The 18,385-nt window shown below is 42.7% G+C and overlaps 1 protein-coding gene across 1 annotated transcript in view; it reads left to right on the plus strand.

The window, feature by feature from the left end:
- LOC111866731 (glucose dehydrogenase [FAD, quinone]) overlaps nt 1–13,040 on the plus strand; it is a 31,982-nt gene extending 18,942 nt beyond the window's left edge. The window contains exons 3-5 of the mRNA XM_023855936.1: nt 2,848–3,176; nt 5,076–5,514; nt 11,678–13,040. Coding sequence (XP_023711704.1) covers nt 2,848–3,176; nt 5,076–5,514; nt 11,678–12,925 — 2,016 coding nt within the window. The 3' untranslated portion in view covers nt 12,926–13,040. The remainder of the gene's footprint in view (nt 1–2,847; nt 3,177–5,075; nt 5,515–11,677) is intronic.
- The last annotated feature ends 5,345 nt before the right edge of the window (nt 13,041–18,385 follow it).

The following is an 18,385-nucleotide window of genomic DNA, read 5'->3' on the forward strand; positions in this document are numbered from 1 at the left end:
GAAACCCCGACATTAATTTAGAATCTTCATGTATTTCTACGATTGAACTTCAGGTAATACAGGGATATACCATCAAAATTAACCTTTACAATATAAATTAAAACATGAACGTTTAGACATCAGGTTCTCATCTTCAAGAAAACACACTACTCCACTCTAAATATCAGCTCGTTAATGTTTGGAAAATAATCGCGGTTTATAGTGAAGAACTACTCGTAAAGAAACCCAAATTACTGAAAGCATAAACAGCTGGTCGAAGTGTGTAATGAAGGAACCTGAACTCTTTCATCCCATAAAGACGCGTCCACATTACTCGTGCTCGTGCGTCAGAAGCTTACTGCTGCCGGAAATCAGGATCTGGAGCTGATATCTGTTCTGAAGAAATGCGAAGGCTTTGTATGCAAACCAGTTCGGGTGTCCACTTCGTCAGCTCCTGATCCTGCTTTTCCGGCAGCAGTAAGCTTCTGACGAGCACGAGTAATGTGGACGCGCCATAGACCGTTCTTAGGCAAGTTTCTTTTTCCCTCTTTTGTTTAAAATGTGAAGTTCTCAGAATATTGGTGTCATGAAAAATCTACATTTTGCTTTTCCCATTATTGCGAAAAATAATTAACCAGTTTTTCCCCCCTTGGCACTACAGCCCCAGTGGGCCTAGGCCTACCTCCATGAACTTCTCCGTTCACTTCGGCTTTTCTAGATCTTACACATTCGGTAAGACTCCTTGGGCGGGTGATCAGCTCGTCGCAAGGCCTCTACCTGTACACAAACACAGAAAAACGCACACACACAAACTAAACATCCATGCCATGAGTGGGATTCGAACCCACGATCCCGGTTTCCAAGCGAGCGAAGACAGTACATGCCTTAGACCGCTCAGCTACCGTGACCAGTCAATTAACGAGTTTACAAACTCATAAACACACCTACTCACTACATTTACGAAACACTGTTTCATATTGGCTATTATTTGTTATGAAAGTTATGTACCCGTACACAGTGAAGTAGTGCGGTGTAATTCCAAAAAAGACCACCCCATCAGAAGAACGGACTACGTTTTATTGTAATGCAGCCTTATATTTAGAGACCACGCCCATCCCCACCACTGACCATTACTGACCTCTACCAACACTTCCCCCCTAGAGCAGCATCTCAGAACGGGAATTCCCCTCGCCTTCATCTGAGCACAGTGCCACCCCTCCCCCCGCAGGCCTATGCGTTGTAGCGATCTCGGCCGAGCATTTCAATGTACGGCTTCATTTATTTATTTATTAACACCCTGAAGCCACTTACTGCAACCGCTGTTCTTGTAAAGTAATATTACATGCAATATAGTCATGTAATACATATGTATGGTGCTTATACTTATATACTACCCGAATTTCGTAAGTAGCCGGAATGACTCAGCTGGTATAGAGAAGGGCTTGACGGCAAGGGTTCGATTCCCGGGTAGAGTAAGACATTCTTCTCGTTTCTATGGCGTCTAGATAGGCTCTGGAGCCCAGCCAGCCCCTATCCAATAGGTACCGTGATGTATTTTCCCATAAGCAAAGCCGCAGGGGCGTAAAGCTGACAGCTCACCTCCATCTACTGCCGAGGTCCAGAATGAAGAAGCTATGCATCCGCTCCCACATACAACTTCAAGGGGTTGTCCTCAATTACACTAGAAGTCCGATTATCTGAAATAATTAGTGCCAAATGTGGTTCGGATAATCGAAAATTCGGATATTTGGATAAAATTCCTATCCACGAAAAAACACTGTTATAACACTGTTATAATGTACTGTACTGTAACAGGCCGCGGAGGCCCATAGGGTTTTGAGACCTTGAAGCTCTCACAGTTTCTAGACAACTGGCTCATAGATGGCGGTGAGGTTGTCAACCTTACGCACCGGCGGCTCTTTACCCCCAGGAAGATTCCTGGTACTAATTTCTACTAGAGGCCGAGTCGACTCCAGCGCCATAGTGGGGCTGGGAGGATTAGGTAAATTAAAAACAAAATTCACCTCATCGGAACTAGAACCCGCGACCTTCCGGTTTGTAGCACAGTGTCGTAACTAACTACGTTACCGCGTGCCTCAGACTAAAAAACTTTTAAAACAGGTGAAACATGAAAAATGAATAAATTTAATTATATATTAACATTTTCAAACACTTTATATGTAAAAGTCCAACAGTGACGTTTCTTTAGCAGATGAAACTCCGTTCACAGCCGATAATTCTCGCAAGTAAAACGGCCACTTGGGCTCAATCACCGAGTGGAGACAAGAGTTCGTATCCCTTGTTTACGATGATTCGATTATTTGGCAATTCGGATAATCAGTCTCCTACTGTATTTATGCAGATGGACAACTCTATATTTCGTCTTTTTTTTTTCTTGGCACTACAGCCCCAGTGGGCCTAGGTCTACCTCCATGAACTTCTCCGTTTCACTTCTGTTTTTTTTTCTACATCTTAGACATACGGTAGGACTCCTTGGGCGGGTGATCAGCTCGTCGCAAGGCCTCTACCTGTATACAAACACAGAAAAACGCACACAAACATCCATGCCCTGAGTGGGATTCGAACCCACGATCCCGGCTTCCGAGCGAGCGAAGACAGTGCACGCCTTAGGCCACTCGGCTACCGTGACCGGCCATATTTCGTCTTTACTAACCAAAATTCTTATCAACCCTCTCCCCTAACCATCCACCTCCCATTCAGAGACCACCCTCATAAAAGCCCACATGTGGTGGTCTTCTTAGAGAAGTTTCAGTGTAAGTAACGTAAATTCCTTCTAGAAATGTCACTTCTAATATCCGACACGTGTCAGAGCTAGAGGTTTACACCTACTGCTGCTTCTGTGGACAGGTTCTTGGCGGTAGCAGCGTTCTAAACGGAATGATGTACATACGGGGTCATGCAAGGGACTACAACGCCTGGGCAGAAGCCGGCAACACTGGATGGAGCTACCAAGAAGTTCTGCCCTATTTCATCAAATCAGAGGACAACCGGCAGGTCGCAGAGATGGACCGTGGATTCCACGGGGTCGGAGGCCTCCTCAGCGTCGACCAGTTCCCTCACCGCCCACCGCTAGCAGAAGCTCTCCTTGAGGCGGGGCAGGAATTGGGTTACCCTTCGGACGTTGACCTCAACGGCAGGAGCTATACCGGCTTTGTCATCGCTCAGACCACTTCAAGGTCACTGTTCCGAACGACTGACATTGTTTTCTAGTCATTACGTTCGCCAGATTGCCAAGGATCCTGGTGGAATACTGATCACTGGTGGTGAAATTTGCGTCTTCAGCTGCTCGTCTTACATTCTTAACTGACAATGGAAATGAACCGGAATCGATCAATCGATACACTGTACAGCCGAGGAACCGGGGTTCGATTTCCAGCAGTATCAAGAGATTTTTCTCTCGTACACAATTCCAGGGGTGGGATTTGTTAGTGTAACTGGTTTAGGGACTATGCTACATCCATAATGTCGCGGGTTCGATTCTCGATTAGGTTATGGAATGTTCAATTGGTCTAATCCTCCCAGCTGCACTATGGCCCTGGCGTCAACTCAACCTCCAACAAAAATGGGTACCAAGAATTTTCCTGGGGGTAAAGGGCGGCCGGCGTGTAGAGCTGAAAACCTCACCGTCATCTGAGAGCCGATTGTCTATAAAATTGTGGGAGCCTCGACGTCCCACAACCGTAAGAGCCTCCACGACGGGTCCAGGGATAGCTTTACCTTTTCTTTTTTGCCTTTAACGCAACTTCTAGACCCTCTCCAGCTAGCCTCTTACCCAGCCCAGTTGTTACCGGGACCTCTGTTTCCTTGCGTAAAGTGTTCGGGACACTCTCTTTACTAAAATTCTGTACTAATTTTTCACATCCCCCATTGCATGCCAAATACACAGTTCATTTCTTAATAGTAATATTTGACGAGGAGGGTTCATATAAATTGTAAAGTTCCTCTTTGTGTAATTTTCTCCATTATCCTGTTGTGGTACGACTTTTCTCTGTGATTAAAATATTTTATAATTGTGTTTGTTTATATCTTGTTTGCTACATTCTATCATCGGCCACATGACGTACTGCTAAAATCTTACATAAGGATTTTGTATTAATTCATTTTAGGTTTTAACAACGTTTCAACAAAACTTTGTTCCATTATCAACAACAGTCAATATTAATTTAATTTTATTTTCTCTTATTGCTAGTGGGATGGGACTAAGTCCCTTGTACTGCAGCCGCTTCTGGCCTACTGTACCAGCCCCAGATGAAAAGTGACGGTGATTGTAGAGCAATTGGTGGAATGAAGATTGGCAGGGGAAACCGAAGTACTCAGAGAAAACCTGCCCCAGCGCCACTTTGTCCACCACAAATCCCACTTGACCAGACAGGGGATCGAACCCGGGCCGCCGCGGTGGGAAGCAATCGACTAACCGCTTGAGCTGTGGCGCGGACTTAATTTTATTTTAGTGACGTATTTACGAAATCCGGACCATTACTTCCTTTTCGCGCAATAATTATACGTTCTCCAACAATACAAAACAGAAATGAGCGTCAGTTGTCCGTACTGTTATGTTACAGATGCAAATCAATTGTTCCAATGTCATTTACAGTACACTGTCAGAATATATTTGCCTTGGTATTTCGTCACAACTTCACTACATTCAAAAACTTATCACTAGAGTGACTGAAGAGAAAAATCTCTTATCCCCACGTCTGATAAAACCCCGAATTCTCGGTCGACCAGCCAGCAACTGTACCGACTGAGCAATTCCGGCTATATGTAGATGTGTGTGTTTATGCCTGCTTCTTGCGATGGTCTGATTCTGGGAGAAATTATTATTTTGTATTTGAGTTTCAAGTAAAGTATAACTTATTTATACGAGCAAAATTAAGTTATGGAAAAAATTAACAAATGCAATCGAAATTCTTTGAACAGTTTCGGGAATGAAATATATTGGCAGACGAACTGACAAACAAACATGTATGCGTTTGTCAGAAAAGAGCCATGAAAGCGAAATAAACAAGCATTTACGGTACATGTAGTGAAAATTGTCTTTCCTGGAAGTGACTGTGTTCCTTTCGTGTTTACAGGAACGGGTCGCGGATGAGCACTGCCAGGGCTTTCCTGCGTCCAGCCAGGGGTCGACCAAACCTCCACGTAATTCTGAACGCAACGGTCACAAAAATCCTCATGAACCCTAGAACGAAAACTGCCGAAGGCGTAGAATTCGTAAGGAACGGCAACAAGCAAACGGTCCGGGCCAGTAAGGAGGTGATCCTGGCCGCAGGAGCCATAAACTCGCCCCAGCTGCTACTGCTGTCAGGTATCGGACCCAAGCAGGATCTCAGCAGAGTCGGGGTTCCCCTAGTGCACGACCTCAGAGGCGTCGGTCAGAACCTGCACAATCACGTGGCCGTGTTCATCAACTTCGTACTGAATGAGAATGCCACAGTGGACCTTGACTGGGCAGCCGCCATGGACTATATGCTGCACAGGAGGGGTCCACTCGCCAGCACGGGGTTGTCGCAGGTACAGTGAAGCAAGAAGCAGCATCACCATACTGTCATGTCTGCAACTTCACGAGAATCGTCCTTACCTCCGTTTTCGTATAATTGACCACTCCGTCTTCCTTCAATTATTTCATTCTTACAGATGTATATTCTTTTCATCTCTTATCGATGTTCTGTATTTCAAATTCCTCTGTTTTTAACTCTTGTTCCTTTCTCTTATTACCTTTCCGTAACTTTTCTTATAATTTCGTTCTTTTTTCTTTCATACCAATCCCTCTGCTAATCAATTTCTCTACACTTGTTTATCTCATTCGTTATTTATTTTCATGTTGATGTGTCTGCTGGTTACTTTCTTCTCCCTTAACGCCATCTCTGCTCATTTACTTATTTATTCTGTGACTATCTTACCGCTTATTCTATCACCTGTGTTTCAGTTTTAAATTTTAATGAACTATACACATATAAAATCTGATGTTTTCACTGTGGTGATGATTGTTATAGTAATCTGTACGATGAAAACGAGTAGGCTGGTGCTTGGTTATCCCGCTTTTACTGTAGCATTTAGACCCGTTACTAGGCGGCGACCGACAAAATAGGCGGCTCTATAGCGGCCGTTGCTAGGCCGCGAACCGATGTTTTCTACGCTGTCCGTTCCGAGATGTTATAAGCGGGACAAGTTTGACGCTGCAGTGCAGTCAGTCAAAAGAAAAGGAGGTTGGTCTGAAATGGCCGCCAGCCTGGAAGTTAAGTCAGGGGAGTGGAGTGAGTTCGTTGGTGAGTAAGTTAGTTAGAGGACTACTGCGGTTCAGTCGTTGTGAGATGTTGCTGTTAGAAACTGGTTGGAAGCCGCTACCGAGCAACGGCTGGGGAAGACTGAGAAAACTTTATGTTTACTGCAGTTAAAGTGATCTTAGGAGTGTGTAACTCGGTGAGACTGTCGTAGTTACTTGTAGTTACGTTCTGTAAGTGTTGAAAATATGCGATCAATAATCCAATAACCGTCAGTAGTTACTCAATCACGTGACAGTACTGTGGTGTTTTAGGTTATGACAGGTATAGTTTAGTGGCTCGTCACCTGAATGTCTTCTAGCTAATGACACCGTACAGTCCGTTAGGAAGTTATTCTTCTGATATTGTGATATTCGGGGGGAATGACTGTGTAGTGGTTACAAGGACCCGTTCTGGGTAACGATTCTGTGTAGGCTGGCAATTGGTTACCGAAATAGCGTCTGGGTTATTATACCGTGCAGCTTTGGATGTGGTTATCGGGAGATTTTCTGGATCACAGCACCATCTAGGTCAGTTAAGTGTTTCTCTGAAAGTGTTCCGTGTTTACGACACCGTGTAATTTAGAATCTGGTTACATTTATTTGTATCAGATGATAACCAGATACCAGACTATACGGTGCTATAAGCCACGACACTAAAATATGAATTATATGAACTGTTCAAAAATCGAAACTACGTATTTCAAACTGTGCTGCTCGCTCTAATATAATGGGGAATCCTTCAGCACCGTGATTTATCGCCCTGCCCTTGTTTCGGCTGTATTCAGCTCAGAATAACGCGTCTGGGAATTCGTTATTCGAACAAAGGCAAAGCGACCGTTTATTGGCGCTAGGCACATCCCCGGCCTCATTCCACAAACAGACGAATAAAAATGCGTGTCACCAATGCATCCATCAATCAAGTAAATCCGTTTGCCAGGCTCATGCGATCAAAGCCCTTCGCTGCTTGTAATTGCCTCTCTGGCCCTGACAAATGCCGGGCTATTTCTGTGCCTATCTAAAGTATTATAAAGAGTCCATTTTCATTCGAGAGAACCTGGTGGCCATTCTACCCGTGTGTAACATAACTTAATTCTTTCCATAAATAACCTTATCTGGGACACAAAAAAAAATGTTTCCTTTTACACAATTGTCGTATACTTCAGAATAAACTCATTAAACGGCGTAGAAGAATTGGAGTAAAGCTCCATGCGTTCTTAACCTTTTCATTAAACGTAGGTGAATGGTGAGCTTCACACTCTAGTGATGATACCTGGTGGGATCAAGAGGGTAGGGCGTTGGGCGGGTGTCACTGCTGGTTTGAAAGTGGTGGCCCGAATAGAACCACGTATGTCCTTGCTGTGACACGAATATGGCTCGTTCTGTAGCCGGTCATTTAGTAACTGCGGTAAGCTAGCTCTCTGCAAGCTAGTTACAGGGCACGTACTTTGCGTATACGGAGCAGAAACCGTCTAGTTCATAGCATCGATCGTGCAGAGGGCTCTACTGGCCATCTGTCTCTTTAGAACTTGTTTCACCTCTACGTTATTGAAGGCAGGGCGTTCTATACTTGTGAGAAGTTTCTTTATTTCAAGTGGCAACGCTGAACTGAGCAAACAAGATGGCGTTCGGCATGATGAATCAGAAGGTCTAGATTTAACATTGTGTCCACGGCCGAGTGCGAATGTGGTGATGGGCTGCAAACGGAAGAACGTATCTTCTGGGACTGTAAACTGTACGAGGACCAACGGGCAACAGTGATGGACATTTTGTGTGAGAATAGCGAAAAAGGAATATCCAAAGCCGGTTCCAAAGCTCTTAAGGTTAGAGGAGAAAAAAAAAGATTTGTGCACGGCGTCTGTTACTTCCTGAAGAAAATTCCTAAATTCATTATAAAAAAATAATAAATGCACAAAATATTAATAATACAATCTTAGAGTTAAGACATCATCATCATCATCATCATCAGTAATCTGTCAAGACGACAGGTCCACAGTCTCTTTCAAAACAATTCCTCCACTTAATGCGATCTAGAGCTTTCTCCTTCAAATGACAGTATCCTCTTCTGTCCCCAAGGTCATCCAGCATCTTCTTACGTCTTCTTCCTCGTCTTCTTGTCACTTCTATCCGCCCATCTATCTTTCCTTCGATAGCTTCTTTTAGAAGGCAGTTTCTGCGTAAAACATGACCAATCCAATTAGCCTTCCGTTTTCTTATTTCATGTAGGATATTCCTCTGCTCACTGACTCTAATTAACACTTCTTCATTTCTCACATAATCGGTCCAACTGATCTTCTCCATTCTTCTCCAACACCACATTTCGAAACTTTCCAGATGTTTCTGATCTACTGCCCTAAGTGTCCATGTTTCAGCCCCATACAGAGCTATGCTCCAAATGTAGCATTTCACTAGTTTCTTCCTCAAATTTAAGTCCAATTTGCTGGTAAAAAGATTCTTCTTCTTGCTAAATGCAGCTTTTGCCATGGCAATCCTGGATTTAATTTCACAAGTACACCTTCCATCATCTGTTAACAAGCTACCCAAATATTTAAAACATTTCACATTCTCCACTTGTTTTTGGTCTATCTTTATTGTGACTGGGGTTGGTTGTCTCGAAATTTTCATTACTTTTGTTTTCTCCACATTCATTTCCATGCCATAGCACCTTCCAATTTCAATTAGTCTATCAATCATGCCCTGTAGCACAGTTTCTTCCTTAGCCATTAACACAAGGTCATCTGCATATTTCACAGTTTGAATAATTTGCCCTCCTACTTTGAAGTCACCGAGCCCATCCAGAGCTTCCTTGGTAAGGCATTCGCTGTACAAGTTGAACAGAATTGGTGATAAACAGCATCCTTGTCGAACTCCTCTTCCAATCTGCACACTTCCTGTCTCCCCCCTGTCCAGTCGTACTCTAACTTTCTGATCCATGTACAATTTGCTAATCAATCTTCTTTCATGCCAATCGATACCTGTTTCTTTCAGGATCTGCATTAATTTGGTCCAGTTTACCCGGTCAAATGCCTTCTGCCAGTCTATGAAGCAAACACACAGTTCTTCATCTATCTCCAAAGTTCGTTCCGCTATAATTCTCATCATCCCAATTGCATCCCTGGTTCCTTTTCCTCTTCTAAATCCAAACTGATCTTCTCCAAGTACATCCTCTATTTTCCTTTCAATTCTTCTTTTAAGTATCTTTGCTATTATCTTTGCTGTATGTGCAATAAGACTTATTGTGCGATGGTCGCTGCATTTTGTAGCTTTTGTCTTTTTCTTTAAGGCAATCATTGTAACTTCTGTAAAGTCCTTGGGCCACTCTCCACTTTCATATATGGTGTTCATTAGTTTTGTCAGTGTTTTCAAACCACCTTCTCCCAGTAACTTGAGCACATCTCCAGGTACATCATCATCTCCTGTAGCCTTTCCCTTCCTCATTTCCTTGATAGCCTTTTCCACAGAGTTAAGACATATATTCAAAAATCGCGGTGCGACTACTAAGATAGAATAAGATGTTATGTGTTTCTCTGTTATAGAGGGCCAAATGGGCAGTGCCTAGGCTTTTTGGTATACACATTTATTTCTTCAGAAAAAAAGTGTTTGTTATCAAAACCTCGTGTTCTTCTGTTGGCTCTTGTTCCTTGTCTTGCAGAGGGTAAACGACATTTTCGATAGTTTCTTGTTCGTCTAAAGCAGATTCTTCAAATATAGCTATGTTGAATCTGTATCATGAAAATTATGCACAGAAATAGCAATGGTATAAGTTTCAATTACCTTACTAATTATGTATATACATACGTTAAATATTGTATCATATACAGCCGTTGCTATGCGATGAGTGCGATATAGGCGAATAAACAAATGCCGTTTCTAGGCGACGACTCGGTAAACACGTCTCCGCTGCAATGAATACGCACGCAACAATGGAAGAATGGTGTTTACTATGTGGCCCGTGCCGAGAAATATAATCAGGACAGTTGAGATTTGAGTTCTGCAAGGGAGGCTGAGAACAGATGGTCAGTGGCGGAGTGTTAAACAGCGGGCAACAGCGTGACCACGGAACCTGAACAATCTCACTGTTAAGATTCATTACCAGGAAACGTCTAGTTAAAGCAGACTGAGAATACTGTGTGCGGTGATTTGTAAAGTGTGGAAATAAGCGATAGCACTGTAATTGCTTTTAAATGGGAATCGTGGGTATAAGTAGTCAATAAATAGAGTCACCAATTAAAATCCCATCTATAGCCACACACCCTAAATCGTGACAATATTAAAATGAAAGTAGGTGTGAAAAATTCTTCACATAAACTTTCTGTTTTAGCTAAGTCTGTTGTTGCCTGAAGCAAGACATTTTAGTTATAAAATGGGTTATCTAATTTTCTTTATATCCTAACAACGTGAGTTAAATGAAAAGTCAGAATTCGTAAGTTAATTTCAAAACAATTTTGTCAGCTGTTTTACTATGAAATGTCAGTGAATAAGCAATCCATGTCCATGGGGCGTCCACGGACTTCAGAATACTGAACTGGCTAGCGGCAAAACCTTAAGATGACTGTGAACATTTGGGGTCTCAAAGAATCAGGGAATTTGTTGTCGGATCTGACGATTGCACGACGCTGACGAAAAGAGCTACTTCCGGTATGTGACGCCTTACAGTCTGCACCGACATATCAGAGGAGCGTAGTCCCTAATTTGGCTCTGTTTGCTGATTGGTTCTTCCTGTTTGGCTTACTTAGATTGTTCTTTTATCCTGAAAATGGAGGCAGTATATTTCACCGAAAGTGCTCCAAGAAAACTATACAACACAACCTCCACACTCTTCAAGCAGTTTATTTATAAGCTGAATAGCACGCAATGGAAGAAACACCTGTTCCACAATGTTATGGTGGTTACTTGCTTACTTAATAACTTCAATTCTGTATTTAAGCATCTTGCTGCAAGCCATATTAAAACTTCTATGTATAACACAGTCCATCAATAATGCAACAAAATGTTCCTTTTTCTTCCACGTACACTTTAACACATGTTTCGGCTTTAGATGACCATCTTCAGGTGTCTTAATATATTTAAACTGCTACACTGCATTAATATGCGCTAAAATCACACGCTGTAATTCACTTAATAAAATAAAATAAAATCCATTTAAATTTTCATTTCTTTGGTGAAATTCTGTTCCACCTCACAACGGGTGTCGTCCATTTGTTTAGAACTCTGTATTTCTCTCCAGCAGATTGTTTTTATATTCGTTAGCCCGTTGTTGTGTTACGTCTGCAATCTGCCCCTTGTTTGTGGTTGTTCCCTCTAGCAGACTGCAGACGTAACACAACATCGGGCTGTGAGAGCATTAGTGTTAATCATAAGAATGTCTGGTTCTCATCTGAGACCATATGATGTGTTACGCATAATCTCTTGCAGGTAACAGCTAAGCTGAATTCTAAATATGCAGATGCCTCTGGAGACAATCCCGATGTTCAGCTGTTCTTCGGTGGTTACCTTGCAAACTGCGCCAAAACCGGAGTAATAGGCGAGCCTGAAGACCTTGATAATCCTGCATACAAGCGGCGGATAAGCGTGTCGCCAGTTGTCCTACATCCAAAGAGTCGCGGCTACCTCACTTTAAAGACTTCAGATCCGCTGGATCCTCCACTCATGTACGCCAATTACTTCTCCGATCCTGCTGACATGGCAACATTGCTTGATGCCATAAACATGACCTTGAAGCTCGGAAATACGCGAGTCCTGAAAGAACGCTTCGGGTTTGAACTTGATAAGACTCCTATACCATCCTGCATACAGAAATATCCTTTCGGTAGTGATGGGTATTGGGAGTGTTACGCTAGAACAGCTACAGGACCTGAGAATCACCAAGTTGGATCGTGTCGTATGGGACCTTCAAGTGATCCAATGGCTGTCGTAGATCCCGAACTCAGGGTATATGGCGTGAAGAACCTCAGAATAATGGACGCGTCCATCATACCAATGGTTGTGTCGGGAAATACAAATGCTCCGGTCATAATGATAGCTGAGAAAGGTTCAGATTTGGTCAAGAGAAGTTGGCTGCCAAATGACATCGGTAACAGGTTTGGTTTTGGAAATGAAGACCAGAAAGCCAACAGCAGTACTTTCGGACACACTGCAAATAAGCCCAGTCATCCTGGGGGGCACAAGAACGGTGTTTACCCAAATTGGGGCGGGTTTGGTGCCAACCATAGGCACGGAAGTTATGGAACAAATCAAGGACATATGAGTTCAGGTCATGGAGGAATTCAAGGATATGCGAGTGGGAGAGGCTACTATTCAACACAAGGTTTCCCCAGTATAGGGAATTATGATTCAAGCCAGATGCATACAGACTACCAGCAACAAGCACACAGTAACACGGCGCATTCTACCAACAGCGTCAATGGCGACGCGAGGTATCCGAATGCCGGAAGAGACGGATACAACACAATGCCTTATAAGAGGGACTACAGCACTGACTTGCCGCTTCGTACTTCCGAGAGATGCAGACATCAATCAGGAGGAAATTACAATAAAAGTGGCTGTAATTACAACAGTGGAGGGAATGTGTTTGATTTCAAATATAGTACAACACCTTCACCGCCGACACAGACTGGAAATAATTTGAATGGATACCACCAGAACTACTGGAACGTAAAGTGATATCAGTGAATCAAGGACATCGTTACGAAGACAGTGGCTTAAAAGACAATGCCGAATGTATGATATAAACTGCAATCAGTATTGGAATAAATAGTTTATTTCTATAACATTCTAAGATTTGTTAAACAAAAATTATTTTGTTTTAGATTTCAGGTTCCTGAGTAGCTGCACAAGTGGTGGCTTCTCAAGAGGGGCTCAGCTCCAAGATGTTAGTTACTTTGTAGAGGTCTCGTCACCAAAATGCAAGGCAAAATCATGACATAAAGATAGGTAACAGATATTTTGAAAATGTGGCACAGTTCAGATAGTTGGGAACGACTATAACAAATCAAAACCTGATTCAGGAGGAAATTAAGAGGAGATTGAACTTGGGTAATGCTTGGTACCATTCAGTCCAGAACCTTTTGTCTTCTCGTCTGCTGTCCAAAAACATAAAAAGTTAGAATATGCATAATTATAATTTTGCCTGTGGTTCTGTATGGGTGTGAAACTTGGCCTCTGACATTAAAGGAGGAACATAGAATGAGGGTGTTTGAGAACAGAGTGTTGAGAATATTTGGACCGAAGAGAGATGAAGTGACAGGAGGTTGGAGAAAACTGTACAATGAGGAGCTTCATGACTTGTACTTTTCTCCAAGTGTAATTAGAATGATCAAGTCAAGGAGGATGAGGTGGGCAGGGAATGTAACACGAAAGGGGAAAAGAGGAATGCATAAAATGCTGGGAAGTTCTTGAGTAGTTGCACAATTTGGGGTTCTCAAGAAGAGCTCAGCACCATGAGTGAGTGAGTGAGAGACTACAAGGGTAAGTAATGTGTAAAGGGTCCACTGTACATAAGCACATGTAGCATTCTTGTTCAAAATATCCTCACGTAATTTCTTCCAGTAATTCCCAAAACAGACCTCAAAATTTATTGCTTTATCCCATTAGTAGCTACAGTCCTTAATTTGAAGAAATTACAGTAAGTTTATGTGATCTCCAAGAGGTTTGAGAAAACTGCATAATGAGGAGCTTCATAACTTGTACTCTTCGTCAGATATAATTAGAATGATCAAGTGAAGGAGGATGAGATGGACAGCGCATGTAGGACGAATGGGTGCGAAGAGGAATGCATATAGGATATTGGTGGGAAAACCAGTAGGAAAGAGACCACTAGGAAGAGCAAGACGTAGGTGAGTGGATAACATTACAATGAATATTAGAGAGATAAGATGGGATGATATGGATTGGATTGATCTGGCTCAGGATAGGGATCAGTAGAGGGCTCTTGTGAACATGGTAATGAAATTTCGAGTTCCGTAAAATGTTGGGAATTTCTTCAATAGCTGCACAACTGGCAGCTTCTCAAGAAGGGCTCAGCACTATGAGTGAGTTAGGGAGCGAGGCTTATGTGATCTCCCTGTTGTCTTGTGTGCGTTTGCATGTCTGTGAATAATTTCCCATTAACGTTCGAATACCTGAACCCGTCTATATGAAACTATATGACACCTGAGCCCATCTCAACGGCGTACTTCATAAATCTCTCCCATCAGTGTGTGTGTGTGTGTGTCTGTCTATCCCTCCCACGGCAGCTCAGCAAAGTCTCAGTAAAATGTATCCCTCTCAGCAATCGCATTCCCGTGGCAACGAATACACGCTACAACAGAAGAACTTTTTAGTGTGTGTGTCTGTCTGCGGATCTCTCTGAGCACTCCCTGTCTTTGCTAGGCAACAACTACCTGAAAGCCGTTCTCTCAGAAACGATGAAATGTTGGAGGCGTCGTTTTCCATGCCGTCCATGTTGTATCAGAGGAAAGTATTCGATTAGTTCTTCCCAAATCTTCTTGTTTAAATTTATCAGAAATAATAGGAATATATCAATATATCCGTCTGAGTGGTTCCAAAGAAGGGTTCTGGACAAGAGTCTGACTTTCATCAAGTTCGGAATAAATGTTATGCTGCCAGACGTCACCTACCTCTGTGCTTTACAATATTCTGGCATTAATAATTCATGCATGGCAGTTACACAAACTTACAGTGCGGCTCATTATATGGTGCTAAAATTCTGTGTGCTGATAGATGCTCTGCAAGGTATGAAAGTTTTGCTGGGGATAAGTTCCTTTGTGAGATATAAGAAAGGACAAAACGGAGCCGCAAGGAATCGCGTGTATATACAGATCTTCATTCAATAATGATAAGTACAGAACTGTTGTATCTCTTGTGGAAGTGTATTCAAAGCTACATATAAACTCCGTATAAAGTAGAGGCAGCATTTTTGTATTAGCAACAGAAATATATTAGCATCTATTGCTAGCGGGGCCACTTCTGGCCTACTGTACCAGCCCCAGATGATAGGTGAGGGTGATTGTGGAGCAATTGGTGGAATGAAGATTGGCAGGGGAAACAGAAGTACTCGGAGAAAACCTGCCTCAGCGGCACTTTGACCACCACAAATCCCATTTGACCAGACCAGGGATCGAACCCGGGCCGCCGTGGTGGGAACCCAGCGACTAACAGCTTGAGCTATGGCGCGGCCTGTATTAGCAATAACAAACATATTAGAAATTAAAATGTATTAGCAATAACAAATATATATCATCAATTACAAATATATTAGGAATGATAAATATATTAGGAATAACAAATATATTATCAATTACAAATATATTAGTAATAGTAAATATATTAGCAATTACAAATATATTAGCAACTACAAATATGACGGTGTGAATCACTGGAGTTGAATCTGAGAAAAATTAGGTAGTTTAAATTTATATTAGAGTAAATTATCCATAAGCATTGGGTTATATGATCATTATGACTAATTCACAGCTAACTAACTACATGGATCTCGGTCCTTGAGAAGCGGCCAGTCTCTCAGCTACTCTAGAAATTCCCAACATTTCATGGAACCCTCCACTGGACCCGTCCTGAGCCAGACTAATCTAGTCCTATCACCTTTCTTGGTCTCCAAGATCCATTTAAATATCATCTTCCAACGAACGTCTAGGTATTCCTCATAGTCAATTGCCTTGCGGCTTTCTCACCAAACCCTATACGCATTCAACTCCTCTTCATGCGTGCTACATTACCTTCCCATTTCATCTTTCTTGTCTTGATCGCTTTAGTTAAACCTGGGAAAGAGTACAAGATATAAAGTTCCGCATTATGCATTTTTCTCCAACCATTTCAGGGGCAAGCGGTAGCGTAGTTGGTTGAGGCACCGTGCTACAAGCCGGAGGGTCGTGGGTTCCATTCCCGACGAGGTCACTGCATTTTTCACTTGACTTAATCCTTCCAGTCGCATTATGGCCGTGGGGTCGACTCAGTCTCTAACAGCAATGAGTACCAGGAATGTTCCTGGGAGGTAAAGGCAGATCGGCGCGTAAGGCTGACAGCCTCACCTCTATCTGTGAGTCGATTGTCTAGAAAATGTGGGAACCTCGACCTCTCACAACTCTATGGGCCTCTACGGCCTCTTTACAGGGATATCTTCACTTTTTATCTAACATTTCATCCCTATTTTGTCCAGATATTTCCCTTCAGCGTTTTGTTCTCAATTGCCTTCAGTCTTGTTTCCCTTGATACCCCACACCAAGTTGCACATCAATTCACATCTGCTTCGCTAAAATGATTTAATTATTATATTACAGTTCTTCGGGCCTTAGAATAGAAAGGAAATGTTCCAACGTGAGTAGGTACTGTACTAGTGTCCATCGAGATGCACAGATAAATGACTGTCAAGTTGCGAGATTTATTGTACAAAATTACCATTAATTCTAATGCTAAAGTCAGCAATGCGTTCGCGCCACTTGGCAAGACCGTATACAGCATACAGCTCTCCGCTCCTGGCTTTGAATAACTAACACCCCAAAAATTAAGTTTCCAGCTTGCCTCCGCAAAATTTGACGCTTGGCTCTTTGTACTTGCATTATTAAAACATAGCTAGAGGTCACTAAAACAAAATGGGGCTCCTTAAACACTTTACACACGCGCGTGCGCGGAACACAAAGAGCGTCTTGAGAAGGAGGGTGCCCGAGTATTGCAGACTCCCTGACTCTCACTTGTGATGCTGTCATCACGTGGAAATCCTTTCAACCGTGACACAAACCAGCCCGAGGTATTATTGGATTCCTAGAAGAGATGCATGTTTGTTGCTAGATTCACGCGTCGGCCCCTTGACTCCCAGTAAAGAGACCGTACAGAGCCGGCTGCACATGGGGGCAACGAAGTATACACTCTGACCCCCCCCCCCGGGAATCGCGTTAGTAACTGAACATATACGACAAGCTTATGAAACGTAACACAATTATAGAACATTTATACATTGTGCATGGCCATTAGGTGCAAGGCTTCATGAATGCCTTTAAACATTTGCCCTAATTCCCGCAGTTTGTTTATGTTGGTTCTGGTGTTCGGAGATAGGGACTAGCTCTAAGGATTGGGTCCAAACGAGTAGGATTTGTACCTGAGGACGGAGGCAAAGTCGTCTCCGAAAATTTGTTTTTAATAAAAATTGGATCTGGTTAGGGTCCAATAAACGTCAATAACTTTATTAAGATACAATCGTCAGAAACTTTTAAATTATGAGAAGTAAGATATGTTTTACTTTATCAAATTGTTCCAGTCTACAGAATTCGAACTGTTCTCTTTTCTTTCTGCTTCTCATGGCTTCCTCCTCCCCCGCACATTGCTTTTTCATCAAAACTTTCTATAAATGGCATTTCTGCTTTCCGCCGCGAGATGGCGAATCTTCACCTGGCTCGTGCTTTCATACAACTGAGTTGACCTGCCGATGGCTTGAAGGTAGGGGCTGACCTGGCGTCTGTGCCCATTTTCAGAGCGGGGCTGGTGTTGGACTTGGCACAAGTTGAATGGTAAATGACTCAGAGTAAAGCCAAGAGAAGATTGGAGGAGGATCCTCACCGTTAGGTGCTGTTTTGCATGGAAATGGGAGTTGCTGTGTTGTGGGCTCCATGGTCACCGCCCCTCCTCGATAAAAAGAAGCATGGGGTGGGTTAGCATGATATGTGTATCCGCAAAGGTAATAGGGGTGAAACTGCTAAGATAATGGAGCTATTACACAAAGACTGGGGATTCTTTACTGAAAGGAAATGTTTATTTCTGGGAAGTAATACGGAGAAATCGTACTTTACAAACGTTTTTTAAGCAGGGATACAAAATTCATACGCGACATACTAACGCTACCTTTCGTAAAGCGGTTTCATTGGGCGCGAACGTGGATTGATACTCCTTTTGAACGTATAAACTTCGAACAGATGACAAAAAGTATATAACATCGTAACAGACGGCAGGTGTTTCCGCAGGCACACCGCCACTTCCACCTTACTCTGCAAAACGTGTAAGGAAAGCGTGTTTACCTATCATGTCGGTGTGTATGAGTGACTGGCACCTATAATTTACTGATAAATAAACCGATTTTGAAGAAATTTCGCATCTCAATATTGTGACGTATATACC

The sequence above is a fragment of the Cryptotermes secundus genome, unplaced genomic scaffold, assembly GCF_002891405.2.
Source record: "Cryptotermes secundus unplaced genomic scaffold, Csec_1.0 scaffold213, whole genome shotgun sequence".
Classification (NCBI taxonomy): domain Eukaryota; kingdom Metazoa; phylum Arthropoda; class Insecta; order Blattodea; family Kalotermitidae; genus Cryptotermes; species Cryptotermes secundus.